The following is a 27,242-nucleotide window of genomic DNA, read 5'->3' as shown; positions in this document are numbered from 1 at the left end:
ATATATATATACACACAGACGTAAATAAATTGATACATACATACCGTCAGTCTGTTCGAGGTAAACGTATCGTTCGGATAATATGTTCTACGTATTATAGTTTTAACCGATCTAATCTTTTTAACGCTATTCAGACGGGAAAAGAGTGGGAGAAAAGGAAAAAAAATATATATATATATATATAAAAACATAGTTTCCAAGGCCTTCTTTAGGTGGCACCTAAGAGAGAAAGAGTGACGCTCGGTCACGATTTCGGTCTTTCTAATCGCCGTTGCGCGTTCGTTCGCTGAGACGACGACCACGACGACGACCACCACGACGACGACGACGATGACGCGCGTCACAAAATTACAAAGACGTTTGCGTCGTTCCAGCGTTTCATAGACGTACGCATGTAACAAGAGCAAAGCGTCTCCGTAGCGAAGGAGCCAAAGAGAACGATTTTCGGGTCCGGACCGGCGACGACCGACCCCTCCCCGTCACCGCTGAACCCGCGTACGAAATCCGCGTACGAAATCCGCGAACGTCGCGTTGACGAGAAACGAGGAAGCGGAAGAACGGAAAAGTCGTACGCGTTTCGTCGCGGAAACTGTAACGAAAATGAAAAACGAACCGACGCGAAGAAAACGGAGCAAAGGGAGTCGCGCGCGAAATAGATATATTCGAAACATGTTCCTGCTTTCGAGGGTCGCATCGGACTCAGACGACATCGTTCGCGTGTTTTTTCTCCCCCTTTTTTTTTACAAATATCGCAACGAGGGCATTCGCACGGGCGTAAAATTATATACGCATACACGTCGTGACACGCGTGCGTCAACGATACCATTTGAAAGCGAAGAAAAGAGACGCAAACGTTAACTGAATCGTAGCCTACGATTAATCATAGTCTTCCTAGAATCTTGAAAAACGAAAAAAGGAAACGGAAAGTCGAACAGGCGAGGGAAAGATGAAACAGAGAGAAAATGATCTGGCTGTTCGGTGACGTCGCGTGAATCGTTTTTCGTTCACGACGAGTCGAAACCGACGGTTGTTGAAAGTCCCAGCGTTAAAACGCCGCCGCACCGAGAAAGACCAACAGTCGATCCGCTTACACGTCGTATATCGAATACGAATTTGTCCGACTTTAAAACAAAAAAAAAGATAAAACGAGAGAAGACGGAGACCGTAATTACGTACGTACGTAACGTATACACTTTTCCTTGTTCGAAACGTATTTGTACAAATATCTGGGAAGGGAGCAGCGAAACCACGTTTTACGTGTTTTAGTTTCGCCGAACGAGACGATCGGAGTCGTTGGTCGCACTCCTGATCCGTACGTACACCCTCCTACCTACCTGTCCACAGTATCTACCTACTTAATTCTTTTTTTGTTATGTTCGAAGCAACGTGTTTTATTCCATCGCTTCGCTCGTTTCTCTCAAGTATTTATCTGTTCATTTCGTAAGGTCTTCGTCGCGGCATTAGCACGTGTTCTCCTCTTGTCCGAGGGACACGCGCTTACACACCGAGTCAAATCCATTTTTCCCCTTCGGACGCGCGCGTTTTATTATCAACTTCATACGACTCTTATCATAATATTGTCGTACATTATCGTATATTATATTATATTACATTATATTATATTATCGTCGTCGTCGTCGTCGTCGAGACGTCGCCGCAGTCCTCGTTATTATTATTACTATTATTACTATTATTACTATTATTATTATTATTATTATTATTATTATTATTATTATTATTATTATTATTATTATTATTATATTTATGAAACAGGACCGTCGCGCTGGCCCTGGCTTTCCATTTTTTGTATCATTTACAGCGTCTCTTACGTAACGTTTTTCCTCCTGATTTTTCTTTATTGCCCGACGTTCTTTTTTATTCGTATTCTTTTGTATTTTTGTTTTCTTTTTCCATTTCCAATTTTTTTTTTTTCGATCATCGTTATTTTCCGTTCCGTTTTAGCAATTTATAGGATCACGGTCGCGTATCGTGCCGCGGCACACCCTTTTTTTCTTCATTCTTTTCGAATCGTTAGGCTTTTCTCTTCGAGTTCGCGTTTCACTTTCTTTTTTTTTTTATACGTGTATACTTGCATGTTACTCGAAATACTCACAAACGAAGCTACGAAAGGCATGGAAAGAACGACGACGACGACGACGACGACGACCACGACGACGACGTCGTTCGTCTCGCTGCCTGTGAACGCGCTGCCCGCCGCCGCGTCGATCCCTCTCCGCCCATTCCTTCATCGGAGTTTCCAATTTTATTTTACGTTAATCGATTCGTGCTATGTTTTTTAACGACTCTTACTACTACTACTACTACTACTACTACTACTACTACTATTATTATTATTATTATTATTATTATTATTATTATTATTATTATTATTATTATTATTATTATACCGTATCGCTGTTACTCTTACGACGGCTAACGACTATTATTAACATTTTTTAAACGATAGATTCCTTTGGTAAAGGTAGACTAATTTAAGGCCACGTTATAAATATATACATACGTACGTGTACGTGTACACTTTATCGGTAAGGCTCTGCATTTTTTGTTTTTCTATTATTATTTTTTTTTTCTTTTTAAAAGTTGGAAAAGACAACGCGTAGATCTCAAGACAATACACTAAACTAAACTGAAGTAGACCGAAGTGCAGATGATAGCGATCGCGAATCGTCGTGCAGCGCCGAGTGGATCGTCAAACGATCCCTAAGGACTCCTCGCTGTCCTTGTTCCACCCTTCGTTCGACGACGATTCAGTTTTACCTCGTCCTCGTTCACCGGTCCCGGTTTCCCCGATCGAGAGAGGAAACGAGAACGCTCGAACATCGTTCGATCTTCCCGCGGACTCTCTTCGGTCCGTTTACACGCGTATATCGAGAATTGCTCAGTGCCAAAACGAACGGATGGACAAGAAGACGGCGACGAGGAACGAGATCGCGTCAACATTTAAAGAACAGAGCCGGAGATGCGGTTCGCGATCGCGATCATATTATTATTAATTATTATCATTACAGCTAATATATCGATCGTATCATTACCATTACGAACATTTTTACGTTTTATTCCTCGTTAATATTTATTTAACGACGATTCGTTGGTCGCGTTTACGCGTAATAAGTAATGAAAAATACACGGGGTATCCGAACGGTCATAGAGTTAAGCGCGAAGAGAGAAAGGGACAAAAGAAATTATATACACACACATATATATATACAGACACATTATAAGAGCGAAAAATGAGGAAAGAGAGAAAGAAATATTATATATGATTGTAATGAAAAAAAAACCTTGCTTAGTCAGTTATAAAGTACAAACGTTTGAACTGTACGTATTCTATGGTTAGGCGATAAGCAGAGAGAGAGAGAGAGAGAGAGAGAGAGAGAGAGAGAGAAATCGGTATGTGTGAGAGCGAGTGAAAGTGGGAAGAAGCGATACGGGCGATCGCGAATATAAACTTGGTTTCATTCCTCGATAAGCGTCCGACGTAGCTTTATTTATATTTCGCGTTAGTCGTTTGGCGTTTAACGATCGTATACTTAAAGATCGACGCGACGAACGGGAGCACCGAGCGAACGAGCAATATACGTAGGTACGCGGAAACGAAGACGAGAGACGGCGTGTCGGATCCACTGAGAAAGAACGAATAACGACCATCATCGTATTTACTCGAATTCTTCTCTGCCCGTCTCCTCTCGCAATTATATCGTTACGCGTACGATTCCACGTTCCTTTTTTTTTCCTCTTAATTTCCGAGACGTTTCCTTTGACATATCAAATACGAGCACGCGTTCGACGCGTAAAAGGGGTAGAGAGTAAACGGAACCGAGGAAATCCGTGCATTCCATCGGCGTCGACGCGCGCTCTCTCGAGAATTCTCTCGTATTTGTTCTTTCCTGCGATCTCCTCTCGAGAGAAGAGTACAACGGAGCGGCGACGACGGCCGCTCGCTCGGTTCACCGGATAATCCTCTGCCTCTCTCTCTCTCTCTCTCTCTCTCTCTCTCATTCTCGGGAGCCGTAGATCCTCCTCTTCGGAGCAGAGAAGCAATCGGTAACCGCCATCCACCCTGCCCCAATGTTCGCCGACGGAGAATGATGCTCGTTGGTACTTCCACCGAAACGAAAACCGCGGTTTGCTCGGCTTTAGTCTTTAAATTTCCTACGGTCGATCAGTAGCCGGCTCGGCGTTCCTTTTGGCCGAAAGGCCTCTCGACTTTTCTCGTCTTACCTTCGACGCCTCTCGTATTCACCGGTCCGAGAACGATCGGTGGCCAGAACCCGTTCGATGTGCAATGTCTTGATCGCGCGCGTTCGTTATTTATCCTTTTTACGAGCTTAACGTTTTACAAAACGCGACGGTGGGGAAAGTAGACAGGGGTTCATCGTCGACGATCGGCGTCGAAGGTAATTCCGATTTCGTTCCTTTTCGCTCTTCCCAGTTTTTATCATCCCTGGAACGATTCGACCTCCTGTACGTTCCTCAGTCTCGTATTCGACTCTCACGATCGAATGAGTTCCATCTTGATTTCTCGCGATTCAACGCCGCCGCCGCCGCCGCCACCGCCACCTTTCTTCTGTCCATTTGTCCACATAGATTTATATTTTTCGGGCCGAGGATCGTAGGCAGAGGTGTCGGGTACACAGCGATAGATACGATGTACCGTTTCGAGCATAGGGAGCGTGTGATCTCTTGAAATTTCAGTGCGCACCACCCACGAATCTCAGTCCCGAAATTCGTTCACCGAGCGTCTCGTGTACCTGGGAATGGCATCTACGGAATCATTCTAGTCATAAAAGGGATTCGAGAAAGGTGGGTCTCACCCTCGAATCGCGTAGTCTTCCTTGCTCTCGCTAGGAACGAATCGTTTACGAGCTTCTCTACGAGCCATCTCTCCGCGAACCAAAGGGACGAACCACCGCGTCGTCTCTCGGAGCGAGAGACGTGTGAAAATCGTGCTCCCTCGACGAAGCGGAATCGAAGCGTCGCGGGACCAGGGTGTGATAAAACTGTCGATCGCCGCGGTTAGCTACGCGTCTAACGTAGAGATCGGCGAGCCGAAGGAAATGGGAACAGAGAACAAAAGAACGCCGAGCCACGGTCCGAGCCTGAACGGTTTGTCACCGGCGCGCACCTTCCGCGTTAACCCAAGTTTAATTAGACGACGGAACAACGCATTCGGCTCGTACCGATACAAGTAGGAGAGACCGGGGGCGACGAGAGAAAACGAGGAGAACGAAAATTGTCGAGCGTGAACCATGTTCCGAGACCTCCATTGGTATTTTTTATTGGGTGAGATTGTTCGCGAAAACTGGGGGTCGATCTTACGAAACGGACGAAGAAGACGTTCCGACGTCGCCGTCGGTCGTCGTCATCGTTGTCGTCGTTCAAACGATACAAAACTACAAACTGTATAAAAACGGATAGTACAAGAAACGAGAGAGAGAGAGAGAGAGGGGGGAGAGACCGCGAGAGAGAGAGAGAAAGAGTTGCGGAGAGAATGGAAATGGTAAAAATGCAATATGGAGAAAGCGTGTATTCCAAATATATTTTTTATATATACTAATGGGATGCCAAGGAGCATGGTCGCTCAGAGGAGGAGGAGGAGGAGGAGGAACGAACGGATATAACGATATCGTCGGATATATTGGGCGCAAGTCGAATGGTAAGCGCGGCGATCAGTTGTACACACGTGTGTAAACGAGAGGAAGAAATCGCAACGACCTCGTATTCGACCGTGTAACAACGATATCGGTCTATCGTCGGTTCTCCAAATGTTCCCCCGATACACGTTCAGCCTTTCGATTAAATTATTGAACGCGTCGATACGACGCAACGTATCTGCGCGCGTATCGTATATTCGGGTCCTAAGCTCGTAATTAGGTTCCGGGAAGGGAAAAATTGTGAGAGAAGGAGCAACGACTCCGATCAATTATGATTTTTCAACGACTTTCTCCTGCCCCTGCATCTGCCTCCGAGTTTCCTCCAAAGTTTATTACGAACCTAGTCTGTCACGTAGGTGTACATATAAACGCGCGCGTACAACGCGTGCATACGTATATATTATATACGCGCGAATGCCGTGCGGTATACGTATGCGTGCGCGTGTACGCGAGGTCACTTCTTTCGCTTCTTCTCCTCCTCCTCCTCCTCTTCCTCCTCCTCCTCCTCATTATTATTATTATTATTACGCTGTCATTATTATTACTCTACCGTCATTATCGTTATTACTTCATTACTATTATTAATATTAATATTATTATTAACACTTTTCTCTTCCCTTTCCTCCTTTTTTTCTTCTCTACGTCGGTACCTACTAAATTTTTAGTTTCATTTTTATATGGAATATTCAAATTTATGGTATTATACGTATACACATCTATATACACTTTTACAAACAACAATAAAATGAAAAAAAAAAAATATATATATATATATGAAACGAAGGATAAAATATTTTAATCTACGATACTGTACTATTAATATTATATATTTAAAGATGTATCGAAAACATTTGCTACTTACATGTACGTGTATATGTATAGACGTATACATATATGCAGAAGCGCGCGCGTATACAGGTATGTGTATGTATAAAAATTTTGCGAGAAATCGCGCGCGATGCTTGGGTCCTCGTTTCCGGCGTTCACATCCGCGACGCGACAGCTGAAACGAACGGAGAAAAAACGACCGCGGTCCGGCCGATCGCGATCGACGCTCCTGTTCGTTCCGTTATTTCCACGCGCCAATAATGCTGTTTCTTTTTTGTTTTCGTGATCGCGCGTGTCAGAAAAGCTATTTTTTGAAGGTAAAGACGTGATCGGCCCCGCCGGTACGGCGTCGCGGAGCGACCCGCGCGAAACGAATTCCCAAGCGAGAAACGAAAAGGATAATAAAATGGAAAAAAAAAGAGAGTTACTCGACTAATAAAGTTGTTTGAAACATGTAGGAAGCGTACGTTCTCGTATCTGCGTATAGGCTGCAAAATGCAATAATAAATCATATTGTGATGCTCACGAAAGCACATAACATAATTTACCAAAATTGTAAGTGATGTTTAAAATATTTCATGTGATTTTGGAAACAACTGTTATATTTTTTATTTCCTGCCAATTGTTTAATTTGTAACGTTGTTCTTTGTTCTTTTTTCAATAAAGTAAGCAAACCAATACTGCCCGTCTTTCTGTACCGCTCCACGTTCGAGTGACTCTACGATGTTTCACCCGCTTCCTGTCAACGATCTGCCTGTGCTCGAATTATTAACGAAACGAAGAATCTCGTTCGTCGTGAGGGCGTAGGAGGACGGAGTGTCTAGGTACGAAGAATTGAGTCGGTCTCGAGCGCGGTCGTCTACATTTCTTTATTTCGTTAATCGTTCTTTGGTATCCGAAGCGCCACCCGAGTCGACTTCGCCGTTCAATCGGAATCGGAATCGGAATCATCGGCGCTGGTACGACGACCGTGTAGCTGTTCCGGTGACTCCTCTCGTAACTCCAGGACGTGTTCGATCGGTTTCGGCTTCCCGTCGTTTCCTATTCTGCACGGCTGCACCAGTCCTCCCCTGTCGTAACAAAAATATTCACTCGGTACACGATCGCGTGGTGCGCGGACAGGCGAGAGTACCGACCTTGTCAGTTTATCGACGAGGCCGACGAGCTGCAAGGCTTCGTATTCCTTCTGTTCCTCCGTCATTCCTTCCAAGGGATCAGGTTTCGGGGACTCGAAACAACCAGTCACGGGATTGATCCTCGAACGCGAACAAGCATCGTTACGATCGTGACACAGGAGGGAGGGAGGCAGGGAGGGAGGAAAAGACTCGTCGGCACTCACTGCTCTCTGTGCCTGAGATACTCTTCGGTCTCGCTGTCCTCCGACTCCGAGGAGTACACCGGCTTCTTCCCGCTCGCCCCCAGTAATCCTTTGTTCGCGAACATACCGGCAGCGTTCCCGTATCCCGTGTACTTGACCATGCGAGAAACTGGAACGTATGTAACAAAATCTTTCGATGATTCTGGCGACTCGCGAATAAAACGCGCGACGATCAATTACCGTTCTCCTTGCAAAGTATGAACAGAAATTCCGCGACGAGATCTCGCACTTCGGTCACAGGAGAGGTCAGTAATTTACACAGTTTCGCTCTGAGAGTGGTCCCTTCTTCCGGCCGGTGCATCACATCCCTGAGAGGAGGTAAAATCTAAACGTGTAACACAGGCAACGTCTTTTATCGTAACGTCGCTTGGAACGATGGGCTCGAAGCTCGCGCCCATATTCTCTCTTACCCGTAGCCTCGCGTACTTCCGTATCGGCCTTTCCGCTCTGGCCATTTTCACGAATGCAGTGACGATCGGACTTAAATTTCCGATCAGATCTTCGTTACGATCCAGTCTTTCGTCGAGAAACTTCAACAGGACCGCCACCGCGCTCATGTCCAGCTTTTCGAACACTCGCTCGTGTACTTCATCCGTGGGCGGAACGATGGCCGAGTAACGATCGCGTGGTATCACCGTCAATAGATTTACGATGTTGCTGCAAGCAGAAATCGAACGATTGATTCGAACGGCCTCGCGCATTCCTAACGAAAAGAGATGATACCTCTGAAGCTCGTCCTCATTCTTGCACTTGGACAACAATAATTTATACAAAATCGAGACCAGCTCCTCGGTCTTCTCTTCTTCCTCCGTCTCTTCGAAATTTATGTATAGATTGAACAACGCTTTTAAAACTTCGCAGGCCAACGTCGAGCCGTCGTGGTCGATGGCGCGCGATCCAGCTCGCTGTCTCACGTTCCCCAGCATTTTTATCAAACACTCGTCCCCTTTCAACTCCGTCCTAATTATCCGTCTCGTGGCAACATTCAGAGCCGTAATTAGGAACACGATTCTCGTGTCGAACAGCATCACCTCGAGTGGAACAGAGTCGTCGTCATCGTATTTTCTCATACGTTCGATCAGACATCGCAGGCAGGTCGTCGTCCTCGGCAACAGTCGCTGCAGCCGCGTGCTGTTATATATCAAATTGCACAGCAATTTGAGAGCCTCGACGGTAACTGCAAAACGAGAATGATTATAATCGGGCCGATTTGTCGTCGCCGCGTCGTGACAGCATCGACGGATCGCTCACCGTTCGTACAGGTAGTTGGTCCGTTCGAGTTCACGTCCTTCAGATCCGCGATATCTAACAGAACGTCTATCCTCTCGTCCGTGATCAATTCGTTCAAGTTCGTTTTGTCTCTGCTACGTTAACAGAGAACAACTATGAAATTATTCAACGGCGATGCGGCGCGACGGCGGCGCGGCGAAAAGCTATAGGTGTCTATAGGTGAACAGATACGGCGAAAGCAATAACGCGAAGCGGCGTCAAAAGTAGCGTTTATCTATTACGGTGGAACTTGTGTAAGAGTACAAGAATAGTATGGACATCTGTGTGGAGCTTGAGACACGCTAAAACGGATCCTTCGTGAACGCGTCTTTAGAGTTACGCCAAAATCGGGACACAACGGAACCAGGTATAACATTTTTACGAGACCGTAATCGCTACCAGTTTCTATAGAGGTGAAAAAACAATTTCAACAATGCCTCACGTTCGTTGCTCCTAAATTTCTCAAATTGAAAGGACATTGCGTAGCAGTAGAACGACTAATAGAGCCACGAGATACCACGCGTATCTACGGTAATAGCGGTATCACGTACTTATTACCTAAGTATTCTCAGAGTGGACAAGCAGTCGTAACGATCGGACGATCGTGAATCGTCCAACAGTCGAAGGAACAACGCCTCCCATAACTTTTCGCGTAACCGATCGTCGTTCAACTCTTGGAAAGCGACTCTGCTACCATACTGGGAACAGTGCGAAAACAACAGAGGAACGACTTGAGTCTCGCATACACTTTCAATTACGAACGTCTAGTTTATCGGGACACTTACACTTTCTTGGAAAGTGGCGATATTCTTTGCGAATCGCTCATCCGAGTCGGAAATTATCCTCCTTACCAACGTGTCCATTTTATCGTCGATACGCTCGCAGATGTTCGTACGATTCGGGCTTCCTTCGAACCATTCGATGCTCAGCGACGTTTCGCTACGTTTTGTATCGTTCCAGTGACGTTCAGTTGCGTTTGGTTGCGTTCAGTGACGTTCTTCGCGTAAACCGACGCGAACGCATAACCGTGAATCAATGCGAATCGAGAACGTGCATCAACCGTTACGTTACGAGTAGGAAGGTTTCCGCGCACTCTCCGCGTTCGCCGTGTCTCTGGGAGGGCGCGCGCGTTCAGCCCAGCTGAGCCGTAGTCAGCCATATTGGTTTACACTGGTTTACACGAAGTTTCGATAGCGTGAGTGACCGTTATGCCGTACTCGACATTGTCGACATGCATGCAAAACCTGTCTCTGCTGCACGATCGTGGAATGCAGCCACGAACGCGACATATCGAACATTTTACTCAGGATGCTGGATAGGTACTCGCGGAACTCGCCAGTTCGTTCCTCTCCAAGTTCCGTTCGGGATTGACCCTGTAACACACATACGAGACGATGGCGAGAGTCGAATCCCGAGGGGTGTCCGGAGGCCGGGATCGCCGGCCGTGGCAAAGAAAAGGCACGGTGGAAGTGGACGATCCGCGATCGTCGACGCCGAGGAAACAGGTTTCTATTCGCGGAGGGCCTCTGCTACTCACCGGACTGCCGGACACGTTGGACTCGGTTCGCGGTCGATGCCCGCGGATCTGGTTCAACGACTCCTCTCCGGTCGTTCGAAATGAGCAACGACCATTTCTCCGTCCTTACGACTTTCACAGCTTCCAATTGCCGGCTCGATCTGCGGCCCATGCGCGCGTGCACGCAGATTACGTCACGGCCTCTGAGACTCGGTGGTAGTAGTACCAGCTGAGGGCAAGGAACTTTTTTCCGTCGGTGCGGAACAAAGAACCGTCGTCGAAAGAGACGTCGGCACATATTGGTAAATGTAGGTAATTGTCGGCGCGAGACGAGTCTCTGTGTATACTCACACAGTCTCGTAACTTTTATTCGCACATCGTCTGAGTGGAAAAACGGATCTCGCGAATGCACCCTGTCTGTTTCAGCTTCGAAGAATCGTTCCCCCGTTACGGGTTTCGTTTTCGATAATTTCGCACGGTGAATCTCCCGGAAGGGCAGAAAAATACGACGAAACCCTGCCACTTATATGCGCACACGAGGTCGAAGTCTCGCAGTGCGTTCCGGCTATTTTTGGACACGGCTCGCGACCCGCCGCGCTTCCTCCGCGAGGCTAACGGGCCGCGAAGAAAGGAAAAAAGAGAACGAAATAATAGCATCGATCGTATCGGATCGCGTCGGGTTCGACGAAGAAAAGGGCAGCCAGATACGACAGGTGCCTCGCACAGGAAACACCGCGGGCGCATTGTCGGGATTCAAGGACGCTTCGCTATAAAAACTCCGTCCATAACGCGGCATTGGATCGGGCATAAAAAAGGGCGCGGGAGAACGAGAGAAGAGGGAAAGAGGGACGGAGAGAGGGCGACCTTGAACGGTAGGGTTGTCCAACGAATTGGGAATAGGAATAACGCGCGCGCATAGATGCGAGATAAATTATGCGCCACTTTCCAAACCGCGCCAACGGACCAAGCCGTATTCCCGTCCTTCTCAACGATCGCGTAGCGCACAGCCGATTCGATGGTTCTTACGTATGAACGTACATGCGTACGCGTTTAGGCGACGAAACGTGTACTTATGCTCGGTGTCCCTCCTTGCTTATACCTAATAGCTTTCGCTTTCGGTGTTTCGCGACTCGCCTCACGGCTGGAGTCGTTCGACGGTTGCGAAGCGAGAGTAGTAGAACGAATCCGAAATTTCAGAGAGATAGTAGTTACATCGAGAAACGTAGGCGTACAGTTGCGAAACGAAACATCAAGAGGGGGTGAATAGGGATCGTGTCGGGAGAGACGTCGAAGCACTCGACGAAACAGCCGTTTATCGTTCGCTTGGAACGCTCGGCTTTCCAATACCTATCACGTGTGTTCGGGCGGCTGGTTCGTGAAACCCGCAACCACGGCGGAGTCAGTTTTCCCGAAATCGTACGAAAGTCGAGAGGGTCAGAGGAGAGGAGTGGAGACGAGAGGGGAGCATGGCAGGGGCAACGGAGAGAGCGATTATACGTGCGTGCGTGCGTGCGTGCGTGCGTGGTCGCTTGCGTGTACGCAGCAGGCCCTGGCTCGAATCGCTCCTCGGTCGGATGGGCCGACGGGCTGGAAGGGACCGGATGGCTGGTGGGATGCACTTTTGAGAAATCGTACATATACGTGGCAACATCGCACGACATTCCACGTGATCAGGACCGGTTTGCGGGTGTCGACCCACTGACACTCGTCTACCACAGATAAACCTTGGCCCCGCGCGCGGGGGTGCCGTGGGCATACCTACAGCTGCACGCGTATTGCGTATCCGTGTGCACTCGAGTCTTCCTGTTTTATCGCAACACCGAGAAGGTTGGTTGGCTTGTTGGCCACCGATCCGTGGAACAGAATCTCGATGAGATACGAAACAGCCGCTCGAACCTTTCAGGAATCGATTCGTGATTCGCGTACACAGTTTGTTCACGTACGACGCGTATACGTAGACGAGCACGGAGAGAGATTCGGCGACGATTTCGATCGCCGCATCGGCACCTCTTGTACGGTGCGATGCCGTGAATAGAAAGAGGCCATTGACCGGGGAGACCCCCGATCGATGATCGGCTGCTACCTGCCGATACATTGTTACTCGTACAATAGCGCGTAACATCGTCGACGGGGTCCGTTGGGAATCCCTCCGAGCGTCAAGTGCAATTATTCCGTGAAACCGAGTTTTTCTCGTTCTCGTTCAGCCTACCTACACCCGCCTCTATTTACCGCGCGATCATTCATTCTGCTCGTACTTTCCGCATCGAATGCGTCCCGTGGCCGTGCCACTCTGATTCACCGTCGTCGCATTCGCTCGGTCGTCTTCTTCGTACTTCCTGGTCGCTTATCACGCGAATTCGCGTCTGTTTTTTCCGCTCGTACGACCCCCGAGCAAAGGTTTCGAAACGATTCTCGAAAGAAGCAGTCGGCCGAGGTAGGATCGGAGAAACAGGTTCCTCCGGGGTCAGTGATAGGACGGAGGAGAGCGCGGAGAGTCGGGGGGGACGCTGAAAAGCCGCGTGCATCCACCTTTTCGGAGTGGGCTCAGAAACGGGCCCATGTGAAACTCCCCTCCTCGTAGAAAACTACACGGGCGCATAGTTTTTTTATTCGTGTTTCACGTCCACGCAAGGGGGATGATGCGCATGGCGGATAAACAACGTTCGGTCGTTTCCTTCGCAACGGGGAACCGCATTCGACGCAACACGTTCTACTACTCTTCGTGTGCCCGCCACCATCTTTCTCTACACGATCTTTTTCGGGACTCGACCGCTTTTTCCAACCAACGAAATACGCGAGAATACGGAACCGAAATACTTCCGCGCTATCTCTACGGGCGATAAGCGAACGGTCGTATCGTCGCTTTGCTCACGATAGATAATGTGCAACGTCGCCCGTTCAGACGTCGCTACACAATAATAATAACAATAATAATAACAATAATAATAATAATAATAATAATAATAATGATGACGATGATAAATAACGTCACGGTAACAATGATAACGATAAACGTTCCTATCTTTCGAGAATCTGGAAGCTCCTGTTGAACGCATCGCTCTCGAGCGTTCGCGACGGCTCAGGGGGAAATTGTTCGTTCCGCGGTTTTCGTCGACGTAGATCGGTTCCCGTGGAAACGAGACGCAACGGCAAGGCGGACACGGCCGCTAAATCTGGAACCAGAGCCTGAAAGTCTGGCTTCGTTAAAAGTAGAGTCAGCAGAGACGAAAGAAGCTCTCCGTCTCTTCGGTCGCCTCCGCGTTTCGGATCTCGAACGTGGCAAAACGAGTTTCTTTTATCGCCACCCACGCTTTGATCGTTCCTTTCTACACTTTCGCCCGTACGAACTACGCGAGACGACGAGCCGAGCAGCAGCGCGTCTTTCGCCTGGTCTCCCAGCCACGATTTTGCCCCTTTGCGAGTCCCATTGATTCGATGCACGCGTAATACGTGAACCATGGACAAGGGCGAGGCGGATCGCCGAACTTTCCATCGTCTGTCCGCGTTTGGACTTTGCAGCTCGTTCAAGAACGTAGTTTTTACGAGGAATTTTTAAACGGAGGGAAACTGGTATGCATACGATACGAGTGAGTCGTCGGTCGATTCGCGCGTGGACGCGGGGATCGCGGGGTACGCGGGTACACCCTGACGAAGCCCGGCGAAGCACCTGAGAGCATGGGAAAAATTTTCGACGACCTCTGACGCAGGCGCGATCGGTGGACGCCAGGGCGTGGTGGCAATTTTCGAGAACGAACACGCGAGGAACACGCGGTCAGGCAGGTTCGTTGCACTCGTATCGTTTACGATTTTTCAACAGCAGCGTACGAATATAGCGGCGTTCATCGTCGACCTTCCCGTCGTCCCGGCTACGAAACGTGGTTTCCTCTTGGTCGATTCGTTCCACGATACGATTCTTTGTATCGTCCGTGGGACGAACGCGTAAAAGAAGAAGCGACAGACCCTCGATGAGAGAGGAGGCGGGGGAGAGTTTGCGTCGGGGATTCGAACGAAGGGAATGCGGGAAAGAAGCAAGCTCGTCGGAGAGTCGCGAGGAAAGGGAGATCTAAAACGCGACGACTATACGAGCGAGTCGAGGACCGATACGCGGGCGAAGGACGTGGGTACGCACCCACACCACGTCGCGTTCAGCGCGCACACACATGCCGGCGTGTGCAAACGTGCACGCGTGCATGAGTGCATCGTGCGTATATACGCGTCTCGGCATTTCCCGGAGACCGCAGGATATTGGCCTAGACGCAGCGCGATTGGCCGATCGTGCGACCAGGGTCGAGGATGCCTCTGCGCGGGTCTCGTTGTGCGTGCCGTTCAGTGGCGTAACCTCGCCGTTACCTACTTTTTACCTTTTTTTTACCTTTTTTTACGCAAGTGCTCCCTTTTTCCGTCGAAAGCGACGAACGAACGAGCCGTTCGATCGTCGCCGACGCGTTCGTCTGGCGCGCGAGCGCGTCGTGTTTCGCATCCAGTTTAAAAGTGGATTTGGCGCCGAACGTCGCGTGAACACCGCCACCGGTTACGCCACTGGCCGCACTCACACGAGAACGATGAAACGACACACGGACGCGCGCATCGTTGCCACCCCTGTTCCCCGTTTCCCGTATTCCCTGTCCTATTCCCTACACGAGTGAGGAGAGCCATGACCGTGACCAGGCCGCCGTCTGGGGCCTTGCCTATCGCATCTTCGACACGCACACGGGGCGGCAAGTCGCGTCAGTGGTCGCCGAGTAGGCCGTAGGAGAGGGTTTCCCGTTCGGCGTTCGCCGACTGTTGGTTCGAAATCGTTGTCGCTGTTGCGTCGCGGGTGTGCACTCGTGTTAGCGTCGCGCGTTCGCCGTCGTTCGCCTGTTCTTTTTTTTTCTCTCTCTCTCTCTCTCTCTCTCTCTCTCTCTCTTTTTCCACCCTTGGTCGATCGCCCGTGATCGACGTGAAATCGTCGCCGACCGAACCGGAAGGGAACGTCCGATGGAGTAGAAGAACCGAGAGAGCGGCGACGACGACTACGAGGGACACGGGTCAACGACGAATCGCGCAGTACGCGCGGCAGGGTTCGGTCGCGGAGGAATGGTGAAACAGACTCTGTGAAGATCGTGCAAGGATGCGAAAAGGATCGACCTCGTTCTCGGCGGTTTCGCGTACGCACGCGCCCCCGCGCATCATGCGCGTTCATTGAGGGGTAGCGCGTTCTCGCGGCAAACGCTTTTCCTTTTTTTCTCCTCCTCCTCCTCCTCCTCCTCCAGCTCCTCTTCTTCTTTTTCCACGCGTACTTCTTCTTCCTGTTCCTGCCCTCGCGAGAGAATCGAACACGGACGGATACGAGTGCACGCCTCGACGAACCGATCGTGCGTCGCCGTCTCCTCGGCGGCCATTTAAACAGCTGGGCGTCAGCGTTTCTCGGGGCAGAAGGGATCCCGTACGGTTTGCCAGTAAGTCTTCTCCAGCTATACCCAGATCGCTCGGTACCTTGTTACGGTCCGGGACACGGGCCGGTATTCAGAGTCGTTGCTGATTTTTAAAACCGCGTTTCAATGTTTCCTCACCCCTGTCCGTCCCGTATCGCAGAAATGTCGCGTCCCGTGTACGAAACGACAGGGACTCGAGCGAATGCCTCGAGACGATCTCAAAAGTGAGTAACGACTCTGATCAGCGGTCGTAGATTTTCAAACTTGGCGAGTCTCGTCCCTCGGCGACGATCGCGTTTGCGCGATCGTGTAAAGGAGAGACTGTCGGCCGCGGCAGAATCGTCCAAGTTCTAATCGAGCCGCGAGGGTGATCGTCGATCGCGTTTCTAACGAATCGCCGGAGGAGCCCGAGCGTGACTCACGCCGTGCCGCGCGGATCGCTATCTACGTTTACGTGTGTACGTAGCGCACGCGTGACGGTCAGAGGGCAACATTCCGTTCTCGCTGGGCGACGAAATCGTTGAAATGCGTAAACGCGCTCGGGCGGGTCTCCCCGTTCGGTTCACGTGTCCCAGTTGTTGAGTGACCGATTTCTTCTAGATCTCGTGGACCGATCGAAATGGCGAGCACGTCGCAACAGTACTGCCTGCGCTGGAACAATCATCGATCGAACCTGCTGACGGTGTTCGACGAGCTACTGCGGAACGAGGCGTTCACCGACGTCACGCTGGCAGTGGACGGAGGGGCCTCCGTGAAATGCCATAAGATGGTCCTGGCCGCTTGCTCCTCCTATTTCCAGACCCTTTTCATCGATCTACCGTGCAAGCATCCGATCGTCGTGCTGAAGGACGTGAAATACTCCGAGATCAAGGCCATCCTGGACTACATGTATCGGGGCGAGGTGAACGTCGCCCAAGAACAGCTGGCCGGACTGTTGAAGATCGCTGAGGTGCTGAAGGTGAAAGGACTCGTCGAGGAGAACGGTTCTCAAGGTCGCCGGGAGGAAGTCGAGACTTCCGTGTCACCTCCTCCGGCTATAACCACCAGCACGTCGAGCAGCGCTGCGGTACACAGCAGCGGACACGCATCTCCCCCTCATTCCACCAACACGTACAACGTCCTGTACAGGAGGTCGTCGCCGGTGCAGTGCGAGCGAGCCAGCAGCCGTATGCCGTTGCCGATGTGGCCGCTCTCGGAGATGCCCATGTCTCACGCGTCCAGCTCCAGTCATCATCGTCCGACGCCGACCCACCAGCAGCACGCCTGCATGTCCTCCGGGCAATCGTACGCGGGCAGCGACAACGGCTTCGACACTTCCCCGTTCAAACGCAAAAAGTCGTCGAACGTGCCGTTCGGCCACAGGGACACGCCGATCCTCAGGACGGTCCTGGGTCAGGGCCAGAGTCACGGGCACGGGCACGGCCACGCGGACAGCTCGCAAGGTATCCCGCTCTTGCCTCACCCGGACAGTCACGAGAGTCACTTTCGATGCAACAGCAACGGTTCGTCGAACGCGGACGACAGACGCGGCAGCACGGATCTGGCGCAGGGGGAACACGCTCACAGCCCGTACACCGACCTGACCATCGTCGACGAGGACGAGAAACAGTCGACGTCGCCTCGGTCCTATCCTTCGGACGTCAAGCAGGGTAAGAACGACGAGGCTCGAATCGCTACGGCGACGGCGCGAGAACGGTGGCGGAGTAATCTGTTTCTCGTGTGTTCTCCCGACACAGGCAACGTGAACTACGCGTCGGCCCAGAAGCCGGAGTGGAAACGATACAAGCAGTACACCCGGGACGACATCATGTCTGCGATCGAGGCCGTGCGGTTGGGAATGAGCGCCCTTCAGGCGTCGCGTAAGTACGGGGTACCCTCTCGAACTCTCTACGATAAGGTGAAGAAGCTGGGGATCCCGACGTCGCGGCCGTTCAAGCGCGGCTCGAACGGTAGCGGCGCGTGTTTCCCCTACGGTATCGGTGGCTCGAACGGCAGCATTTACGGAACCAGCGGTGGTGGCGGTGGCGGCGGCGGCGGCGGTGGCGGCGGCGGCGCCACGTCGGAGACCGAGACCGACGCGGGCAGCGTAGTCGAGGGCGGCTCCGTGCTCGATCCGCTGGTTTACAAGTCCGGTTCCGTGGATCGAGAATCACTTGATCGTTCCCGCGTAGCCAGCCCTGTGATGCATTCCGCGAAACAACAGAGCAACGAGGAGGATCAAGTGGAGGATCTCTCCGTGGGTCGGAAGACCGACATCCGCGTGATAGTACCGCCGGCGTTCCCGGCCAACCAAGAGGAAGACGACACCGACAATTGCAATCGCAAATAATCGTTAAATTTAAACGAACCGAGACTGGGTCTGTCCCCGAGCGGAACATATACGGGGCTCGACCGAATCCCACTTTTCTCCAATTATCCTTTGAGTATAAGACTGATAGACGCACGTTGCGGAATCATGAGACTGATGATGAGTGTAATCGATCGTTCGCGTTTCAAAGTTGTCGAAAGCCTGACGCGACGGCGACGACGGTCGAGAGCTCCAAGTGCCTTCTCGAATACGTTGTTAAAACGTAATTATTATCGCGGACATACTCGGCCGGGGGAAAAGTATCGCGATCGTTCCGCTCTATAATCGATATAATTATTCATTACGCGTGTCCGTTACTCTCGTTGTTTCTCGCGTCCGATCGACGCTCGGCTCGAATCTCGGACCGCGTTAAGCTTTAAACACTTTTGAAACCAGTGAACCGTGCGCGTTCTCTTTAAATAATCGCGATCGTTGCGATTCGATCCTCTCGCTTCCGGCTCTGGCTTTGCAATTTACGCGACGGCATCGTTCCACGATCACGATCGATTTTTATAGATTTTATAGATGATTATTATTAGTACCGGGGGATCGTAGGAACGCGTCGCGCGAAAGGGAACGGACGGAGAGAGAAATTTTATCATATGTTCATCATTTTGTTTTCCTTTTTTAAGAGAAGAATATTCCTATATCTGTAGCATTAAATGCTATCGAAAGAACGCCGATCACGCGTACGTCTGTACCCCTGTCCAGGGGAAGGAGAGAAACGGAGATGGAAACAATGCTCGGGATCGTACGCTCGATCGCTGTTCATTCGTTACTAATTCTAAGAGTTTACATTATCGTCGTCGACGAATGGTCCTGGGATACAGCTGCAATATTGCTCAAACTATTGGCGCATAATAACGAACAATAGAAAACGATATACCTCATTGTACAACGAACGTCGCGACGTTCGATCATTAACTTTAAGACTGATACTTAGAGAGCCGAAGTCGTTGCGTCGAAAGCTCGATTATAAACATATACCGAATATATATATATATACACACACAGGCGCGTACACGAGTTATACAAAGTATATTATATTATATGAGACAGATTTAAATTTTAACTAACGGGTATATATATATATATATACATATATATACACACACACACATACATATATGTATAGTTGTGGAGGAGAACTCGACCGAGTTCTTTCTTTCGAACGCGTCGAGGACAGTGCCGAGACCGCCGTTGTTCGCGTAGCTGCAGTCTCCGGCGTCGACACGTTCGATTCGCGTTAGATTTTACCACGGATCTCAGGTAACCTTTTAGGTGACACGTACACACGGGGACCCTTCGGCGTCAGTCGAAGGGAGTTGTTTTTTAACCGTACGCGATGGATCTCGCGTACGATCTCGTACGCCCATGATTCTCAGATCGATAGTACAAACGGGGAATACCGCGACTATTTACCACGAAGACTGTTCATTACTTTTATCGTGCCTCCGTGACGGCAGGGACGGCAGGAATATTTATAGACGAGTACAAACCAAAGCTGCCTCAAAACTGTATTACCTCCATAGACGCGTAGAGTCCTAGTTTTCCATAAGTGATAGAATCGAATCGGGTTCGTAATGGAAACGATCCTCGTCAATTTTGTCCGTTTCCGCGGCCCGTTGTTCCCGGCGAGCGCTCTCCTTTTCATTGCGAACCCGCACCGCTGCTGTACCTGTACCGAAACAATTGTATTTATATACGCGAACCGACCGATAATACCACCGATAGCCATGTACGAGAGACTCAGGAAAATTCGGAGCAGAGCAGAGAATGTGTGCGTGTGCGTGTGCGTGTGCGTGTGAGTCTCGCGTAAGTCGTAATTTAAAGGTATAGGAGGTGATCGAAGACACGTCGAAATATTCGCGATGATGAGAATCCGCGTTCAGAAATCAATTTGTTTGTAACGTTCGATCTCTCTATACGACGCGCGACACTGTCGTCGCGATGCGACGCGAATTTTTTAACGCCTCGCGGAACAGGGGAACGAACAGGTTTCGATGGACGACGAAGGCAACCGTTGCCTCGTATTACGTTTTAAGACTGACCTTTTTTTCTACGTTAATTATATACACGAATAAATGCACGCACGCACGCGTACACGCGCGCCCGATTGTACGTACGTTGCACAGCTACGTGCACAAGTGAGATCGCACTTTCGATTATAGTTATATAAGTTCCCAGCGTGATTCGCGTTAAGGGTCTGTTTCCCCCTAACACCGCGTGGAGAACGGACGTTATTAGACTTGTACAAGTTTGTTACGAAATACACATACATATATTGATCTGAGAAACGGTCTCGTCGATCTGTCCGAAAGTCCCCCTCCTCTCCCCGTGTCCTGCCGCGGTTGTTCGATCTCGAGCTTCTCTCTTGGCTGTACGACTCTGCGAACGAACAGGAAAGATAAATTTTCGGTAAACTCGTCGTACGTCGCGCGTAGCAGCAGTTGCATCGTGCCGGCTGACGGCGCCGCCGTTTCCAGTTCGATCGAGTCGCCCGCGACTCGCTGCGATCGTCGCGAACCGATCCGGGTGAACAGAGACCAGACGGAAAGGGGGCGAGAGACCGGGGGCAGAGGGGTGAAGAGAAGAAGAATAAGTGCGAACGCGGAAACGTGCGATTCGCGAAAGGGTGGAAACGGGGACCCCGGGAACGAAGGGTATCTGTTGGTATCGCTTGGGAAAGCAGTCGCTATCGAGCGATACATCGGGCGATACGCTCTCGATTCGGCGTTTCTCAGGGTTACTGCCGCTACCCAGCGTCTGCTGCGAACAGCTGCACACGCATAGGTATCGGTTCTATCCTTCTGTATCCCTCTAATGAGCGTGTCGTCTCGTTCCAGAGTACGCGCACGGAGAGAATAATTATGGTCTTGCGCAGATCGCTCGCCGGGGGGAGGGGGGTAGGTGATAGAGGGTGGCCAAGGAGAAATAAAGCCTCGAGCCCAGCCGGTGAACGCGGCCACCGACCGCGGAGAGCGAAATTTCTCGTGCTCCGGCCCGTTTCGTCGTACTCGTTCGATCGTTCGCCTCGTCGTCCGGTTCGGACCCGGGAGGGCACGCACGGGGTACCAGGCGTCGTCGTCGTCGTCGCTGTGTTTCGTGAGACCAGGTTCGCGAGAAACCAACGGCTGGCGAATCGACGTTCCGCCAATATCAGCCATCCAGCGACCGTCACCTGCAACGATTTTGGCCCTTTCGCGGACGACGCACACGTCGGGACGTCGTCGGCAGCTACGTTTCCCTGGATGCTGAGGCATGCGCCCTAAAAACTCTGCGATTGATGTATTGCAGAGCGCAGGTACAGATCGTTCGCTCTCACGCGAGTCGTACCTTGTTACGGTCTTGGTCGTCTCCGTCGTCGTCGTGGTCGTCGTCGTCGTTGTCGTCGTCGTGGTCGTCACTGTCCTTTCCTGTTCTCTTCCCGTAGATCTGCGTCTATTACCTGCTGTGGACAGCGACACTGAGTCCGGGGCTCACCTCGGAGCAGGAAACTACCACCGCGAGAAGCTGGAACTGTCCCGCGGAATGCATCTGCCTCTCCCCGAAGCAGGTAAATCGGTAGCGCGCGCGCTAAATGAGAGTAGAGTACGCTGGAAATGAACTCGGGTTTCGCAGGTTCTCTGCAACAAAGGTGGTTTGAAGGACGTTCCCAGCCAGTATCTTCCGCCGACGGTGGAGGAGCTGTCGCTGACCAAGAACAATTTCCCGGTGATAAAGGGGGACGCGTTCGCCGGTCTCCGGGTCCTGCGCAAGTTGACCATGGATGGTAACAACATCTCGAGCATACGACCGTTCGCGTTCCGTGGCCTCGGCAAATTGCGCGAGCTCTCGATCCAACACACGCCGCTACCGTGCATCGAGAAGTTCTCGTTCGCCGCTCTCCAGAACGTCTCCATGCTGCTGCTGGCTAACAACAAGATAAGGTACATCGAAGAATCCTCGTTTACCGGCACGTCGAACGTCCGCGTGATCCTGTTGACCAACAACCCGTTGCTGAGGATCCATGGCCACGCGTTCCGCGGTCTCACGAACGTCGTGCGGCTGATATTCCCGTCGGGGATCAGGATCGTCGAGCCGGACGCGTTCGACGGTCTCCAGTACGTCGGCCTCCTGAAACTCACCTACATGGACCTGTCCTCCCTACAATCTTACACGTTCCGCGGCCTCTCTCACGTTCACTCGTTGAACATTCAGGAGAGCGACCTGGGCGTCATCGAGAAGGACGCGTTCACCGGGCTGACGCGCGTCGACCGTTTGAACGTGCTCAACAACAAGATCGACCTGATCGAGAAGTTCTCGTTGCGCTACGAGAACTACGTGGAGATGCTCAGATTTCACGGTAATCACGTGTTGGAGGCGCCGCGTCATCCGAGGGACATAAGCCTGGAAGTGAGCTCGATCAGCGCCGTCGACAACCATTTCCCCTGCGACTGCCAGGCCCACACCGTGCTCGAGAGCGACCTGGTCAACGGTTCCGTCGTCGAGTTTCAGACCAGGAATTATTGTATCTCGCCCATCGAGTACAACAACAAGCCGATGAACTTGGTCGACTTCGACCTGGTCGCCAGGTGCCACGACAACGTGGTACAGGACAACCTCGGCTCCGGCGTCGTCGGCGTTTTCACCCTGCCCACCACGCTTTTCATCTTTCTCCTCTTCTCGACCACCGCCAATCTCTTTCAGTGAATCCCGTTCTCTTCCCTTACCCTCGCCTTCCCCCACACCTGTCTGCTCCCTCTTCAATTTTCCCGCTCCACTTTCGTCTCGGCCGTGTGCGTGTGCGTGTATGTGTGTGTGTGTGTGGGGGGGGGCGGGGTTGAGAGAACGTCTGACGCAAATAACGTTAACGGCGAACGTAGCAATCGCGCACGAGGGTCGGCCGAGAAGCACCCTACTCGTCGCACCGCTTCCGGCGAATCTGTTCGAGCGAACCGCTTCTCGTACTCGACGACGCTTCTCTCCGACCCGAATTTTGTCGCGTGCTCGAGTACACATACGTATAGTACGCGGCTCGTTTTCTTCTCTCGCGTTCATCGTGTCTCTTTTCTCGACTCGCACAATTTTCAACGATCGATTTACGAGCTTCAACCGATTCCTGTATCGAGCCAACGAAACCGCATCCCTTTTCGATGTATCCCGTACGTCGCCTTTGACGTCCTTTGCCTCGTTGCGCGCTTCTCGCGCGTTCTCCGCTCGACAGACAGCAGCAACACCGGTCCCGTCGTGGCCCTGCGACGCGTGTGCGTGAGCGACGTCGCGCGCGAAACAAAGGATCAACGAGCAGACGTGCACACGAGTCATTTTTATCGACGACAATGAAAGTACGTAGGAAATAAGCATATCCGTAAGTTCGACTTACGCGCGTAGATAGATGTACTGTGTAAGGCGTAAGAGCAAAGTCGGCGCGCGATTCCCAGCAAACGAATATACATAATACGGGTCGATCCCGCGCTTCGTCTTAGGAAATACAATAGTACCGAGTATCTCGGGGGAGATTGCTGTTCCTCCCGAAATCCTTCCGTTTCGACGACATGCCTGCCGTCATCGTTGTCTGGCCAAACGCGCTCGAGCGAGCCGATCGTAACACCGACCCGACCCTTTAGATCTCCGACCGCGTAGGTTCCGCGTAGATTCGCTACGACCGGCGTACAGCTCGCGCAGATCGGTCGCGTGAACCTATCGAGTCGATACGCAATATACACGGTGTGTGTCGGCGTCGAAAGCACCAACAAGCAGGGTACTCACTTACCTAAGTATGTATTTATTTGGGCGAAGGCTCGTTCTCGTTCGGCTTCGACGATCACAGGGGTCCATTCTCGAACGTCCCGTTCTTTTCTCAAGCCAACGGAGGGGGTCTCAACTATCGAGGCTAAGAATCTTGCTTTTACTAAAACTACCTATGAAGGGAGGAGGAGAGAGAGAGAGAGAGAGAGAGAGAGAGAGTGAGCGAACGAGCGAGCGAGCGAGTGGAACGTACCCTCTCGTCGTTTGTAAAGTCTGCGTGGCCTTCGGTCAGCATATAGTAACCGAGGACCAAACTAGCTTATATTTTTTACCAACATCCGTCTACCGCGGAAGGTAAATATCCTAACGTAACTCAAACGCTGTAACCCTTTATTGTAGTTAGAATCGATCTATCGTCCAATAAATGGCAAACAAACGATTATCGACCCTTGGCGACCGTCTCATGCGACTAAGGAGATGACATAACGTATATACATACGTCTACTAATTAGTTTATTTAAAGCTGAATCGTTCAACATTCTTTCCTTACGCGAACTCTAATCGCAACGGTAGCGATCATTTCGGAACGGACTGGACTTTAGGCATCGTTATCCTTTCCAATTCCGCTATGTCGGCCCGACAGTGTTCGTACGGTTTGATCTGCCATTCTATCTGCGACTCGAGAGTGGTCGGCGTGATGCCCAAATCTTCCAGAGTCGGCAACGTGGGGTCTATCTTGTCGCTGGTGTGGTGCTGCACACGAAAAAATTGAACCGATTAATTCGCCGGACACGAGCGAGTACGAGCGCATCAAGTTTGCGATGAATCGCGGAAATCGTCGGAGCGCACTTACGAATTCTAGCACTTCCCACAACAGATCCGCCTTCGGATGTACCGTATAAATGTATTCCCAGACACTGGTCTTCAACCAAGCGTACGGATGATATTTCATGTTTATGACCTTCACCCTCCGTTCACCGTAATGTTTCATCGCTAGATCGTAGAATGACGTAACGATGTGGTTCAACGTGTATCTCTTCGGGCTGCAACGAGAGAAGAGAAGGGTGAGACAACGAGAGCTTCGAGCGTGCGGAGGACCAACGACGTACCCGACGAACTGATAAGTTTTCCCGGCTGTATCCGGATTTCGTATGATCGACACGATGCCCGAGATCACGTCGTGGATAAGTACCGGTTGTTTCTCGGTCTTCTCTCCAGCGTCCCACAATGGAATCTTGCTGGAAACGGAACGGATAGGCCGACGGTATAGTTATCGCGCGACACTTCAACGGTCCACGTTTTCACGCCGACGTTACGTACTTGGTGTAGATCAACCGTTTGTCGTTCATATAGTGCGCTATAAATCTGTCTTGATGTCCGTACACCACCGACGGTCGGACGATGGTCGCCTCGGGAAACTCTTCCCTCACAGCTTGCTCTCCTTCCCACTTGGTCTTCAGCATTTTCGAGCCCTCCTTCAACATTATCGGCTGGAAACCGGGAGACGATCGCGTCCCCGGATCAGAATCAAAACGTCTCCCATACCTTCGGGTCATGTTTCTGGCTCGCTCATAAATCGACTTACCTCAGGGTCCTTGGACACGTTCAAACAAGATACCTGTATAAAACGTTCCACGTTGCATTCTTTCGCGAGCCTGGCCAGCCTTCTGGCCCCGTCGACGTGCACCTGTTTGAAGGTAAAGTTCGACGTTTCGTTTTTCGTACCGATACAATTGACGACGACGTTCGAGTACTTCATGCATCTGATTATCGACTCCTCGTCTTTCAGATGAAACGGATGATACAGAACTTGGCCCAGATCGCCGCCTACTTTTAATTCCTTTATATGATAAGGGTCGCATCGGTACGGGAGAATCAGCTGTACGGAAAAGTTTTACATCACCGTTCGACGCGACGAGGGCCCGTTTCGCATCGTATCGTATCAAATACTTGCTTGGCTGCCGATCCTTCCTAGCCGAATGGACAGGTTACCGCCGATGAATCCGCTGCATCCAAACACCGTGCAAACGATCCCGTTGAACGAGCTGCGACCGCCGGTGCCTCTCTTCAGGCTGGCCGTCGTCGGATTCTTGATGACTCTCGGTTGCGACGAGTAATCGCGACCCTGTACCGCGTGAATCGCGTAACAGGCATGGATGGGACAAGCATTCTGCAGCTCTGCGTAGAATCGCAATCGACACCGGATTACAAATTATACCCTATTAACGTTACATAATTACGCGGAATCGTCGGATGAGCGCATAGGTTAATTAACGATCGGCAATCACCCCCCAATCGCGTTACGACTTGGAATCATCGCGTTTTAACCTCTACGTGACTGCTGCGTTATCGTCGTACAGACTTTATTCGCGAGCAATTAGCGACGAACGAAGAAAGGCCATCGACTTACTGCCAGTTCGAACGATCCTTGAGAACCAAGCACTGGTGACAGCCGCCATGTTTATCGTCCGTCTCATTTGATTTCGTTCCGTCCAATAGTTTGATATATAATAATAATTATAGTAAAAACAAGTTTGATTAATAAAGAGTTAGTTTAAATGAAATTGAAACGTCTCGTTACTTACCTTTAACTCTATCCGCGTCCAATCCCTTCTCCATGTCATCTTCACTTAGTATAAGTAGAAATAAGATAGAATAGAAATTTAATAAATTCTTGGAATCGTGATGTCATCAACAGGAGTTAGTGCTACCTCTAATGCTATCATATTCTCCTGATACAAAGTATGATTTTGAAGAAAAATTTTGTTTCAAATTGGACTTTGTATTGGATTGGCGCTCGTCGCGCCATCTAGCGTTCATGGCAGCGAAGTGCTTGGCTCCGATGAATTTAGACTTCATCGTGGCGCCATCCAGCGTTCACGGCTGCGAACCAGTTTTTCTCTCTGGTGCAGCAATATTTGAGCCAAGCACTTTCGCCTTTGACAAGAAATTTAGTTTTTCCTCAATAACTTCTAAACCCTTGGAGATACGAGAAAATTGCATAGGACCTTTCTTGTAGATCAGATCGTTCTCTATAAGAAAAGCACCCTAACGCCCCCCCCCCCACGTCCATCCGTTCGGG

At 50.7% G+C, this 27,242-nt stretch overlaps 6 protein-coding genes across 9 annotated transcripts in view; 2 read left to right on the top strand and 4 right to left on the bottom strand.

Annotated features, from left to right (window-relative positions):
• Positions 1-7,351: 7,351 nt before the first annotated feature.
• ric8a (ric8 guanine nucleotide exchange factor A) lies at positions 7,352-10,368 on the bottom strand. 2 transcript variants are annotated; one of them, XM_026815208.1, is made up of 9 exons: positions 9,936-10,368; positions 9,709-9,848; positions 9,133-9,245; positions 8,605-9,058; positions 8,292-8,538; positions 8,062-8,206; positions 7,843-7,990; positions 7,640-7,759; positions 7,352-7,573 (listed from the first exon to the last, which is right to left on the bottom strand). In XM_026815208.1, exons 1-9 carry the CDS (start codon positions 10,011-10,013, stop codon positions 7,429-7,431), a joined length of 1,590 nt encoding a protein of 529 aa, XP_026671009.1. In that variant the 5' UTR covers positions 10,014-10,368; the 3' UTR covers positions 7,352-7,428. The 2 variants fall into 2 exon arrangements, with proteins under 2 accessions (XP_026671009.1, XP_026671010.1); XM_026815209.1 differs by lacking the exon at positions 9,709-9,848.
• A 517-nt stretch (positions 10,369-10,885) lies between these two features.
• On the top strand, positions 10,886-19,334 carry LOC113464598 (protein tramtrack, beta isoform). 3 transcript variants are annotated; one of them, XM_026815205.1, is made up of 4 exons: positions 10,886-10,974; positions 11,093-11,538; positions 16,684-17,732; positions 17,820-19,334. In XM_026815205.1, the coding sequence occupies exons 3-4, from the start codon at positions 16,703-16,705 to the stop codon at positions 18,410-18,412; spliced, it is 1,623 nt and encodes a 540-aa protein (XP_026671006.1). In that variant the 5' UTR covers positions 10,886-10,974; positions 11,093-11,538; positions 16,684-16,702; the 3' UTR covers positions 18,413-19,334. The 3 variants fall into 3 exon arrangements, with proteins under 3 accessions (XP_026671006.1, XP_026671007.1, XP_026671005.1); XM_026815206.1 differs by lacking the exons at positions 10,886-10,974; positions 11,093-11,538 and adding an exon at positions 13,814-14,446; XM_026815204.1 differs by lacking the exons at positions 10,886-10,974; positions 11,093-11,538 and adding an exon at positions 14,640-16,107.
• Positions 11,114-24,433, bottom strand: LOC113464597 (uncharacterized). The gene is made up of 4 exons (XM_026815185.1): positions 24,186-24,433; positions 20,710-20,818; positions 19,955-20,108; positions 11,114-11,277 (listed from the first exon to the last, which is right to left on the bottom strand). The coding sequence occupies exons 1-4, from the start codon at positions 24,248-24,250 to the stop codon at positions 11,114-11,116; spliced, it is 492 nt and encodes a 163-aa protein (XP_026670986.1). The 5' UTR covers positions 24,251-24,433.
• On the top strand, positions 21,557-24,600 carry LOC108626953 (leucine-rich repeat-containing protein 15). Its single transcript, XM_018027939.2, has 3 exons — positions 21,557-21,734; positions 21,864-21,986; positions 22,052-24,600. The coding sequence occupies exons 1-3, from the start codon at positions 21,717-21,719 to the stop codon at positions 23,120-23,122; spliced, it is 1,212 nt and encodes a 403-aa protein (XP_017883428.1). The 5' UTR covers positions 21,557-21,716; the 3' UTR covers positions 23,123-24,600.
• The window catches only part of Ip259 (NSA2 ribosome biogenesis factor-like IP259), a 21,904-nt gene continuing 17,884 nt past the window's right edge, over positions 23,223-27,242 (bottom strand). Inside the window, exon 3 of the mRNA XM_026815211.1 lies at positions 23,223-23,239. The gene's annotated coding sequence lies outside the window, so the exon portion shown is untranslated. The remainder of the gene's footprint in view (positions 23,240-27,242) is intronic.
• ND-39 (NADH:ubiquinone oxidoreductase subunit 39) lies at positions 24,653-26,799 on the bottom strand. Its single transcript, XM_018027937.2, has 8 exons — positions 26,746-26,799; positions 26,571-26,652; positions 26,115-26,338; positions 25,746-26,039; positions 25,481-25,650; positions 25,270-25,398; positions 25,014-25,203; positions 24,653-24,913 (listed from the first exon to the last, which is right to left on the bottom strand). The coding sequence occupies exons 1-8, from the start codon at positions 26,782-26,784 to the stop codon at positions 24,737-24,739; spliced, it is 1,305 nt and encodes a 434-aa protein (XP_017883426.2). The 5' UTR covers positions 26,785-26,799; the 3' UTR covers positions 24,653-24,736.

Source organism: Ceratina calcarata, unplaced genomic scaffold (genome assembly GCF_001652005.2).
Source record: "Ceratina calcarata isolate Rehan_Ccalc_2016 unplaced genomic scaffold, ASM165200v1 scaffold435.2, whole genome shotgun sequence".
NCBI lineage: Eukaryota > Metazoa > Arthropoda > Insecta > Hymenoptera > Apidae > Ceratina > Ceratina calcarata.
This window is presented reverse-complemented; position numbering and strand designations above follow the sequence as displayed.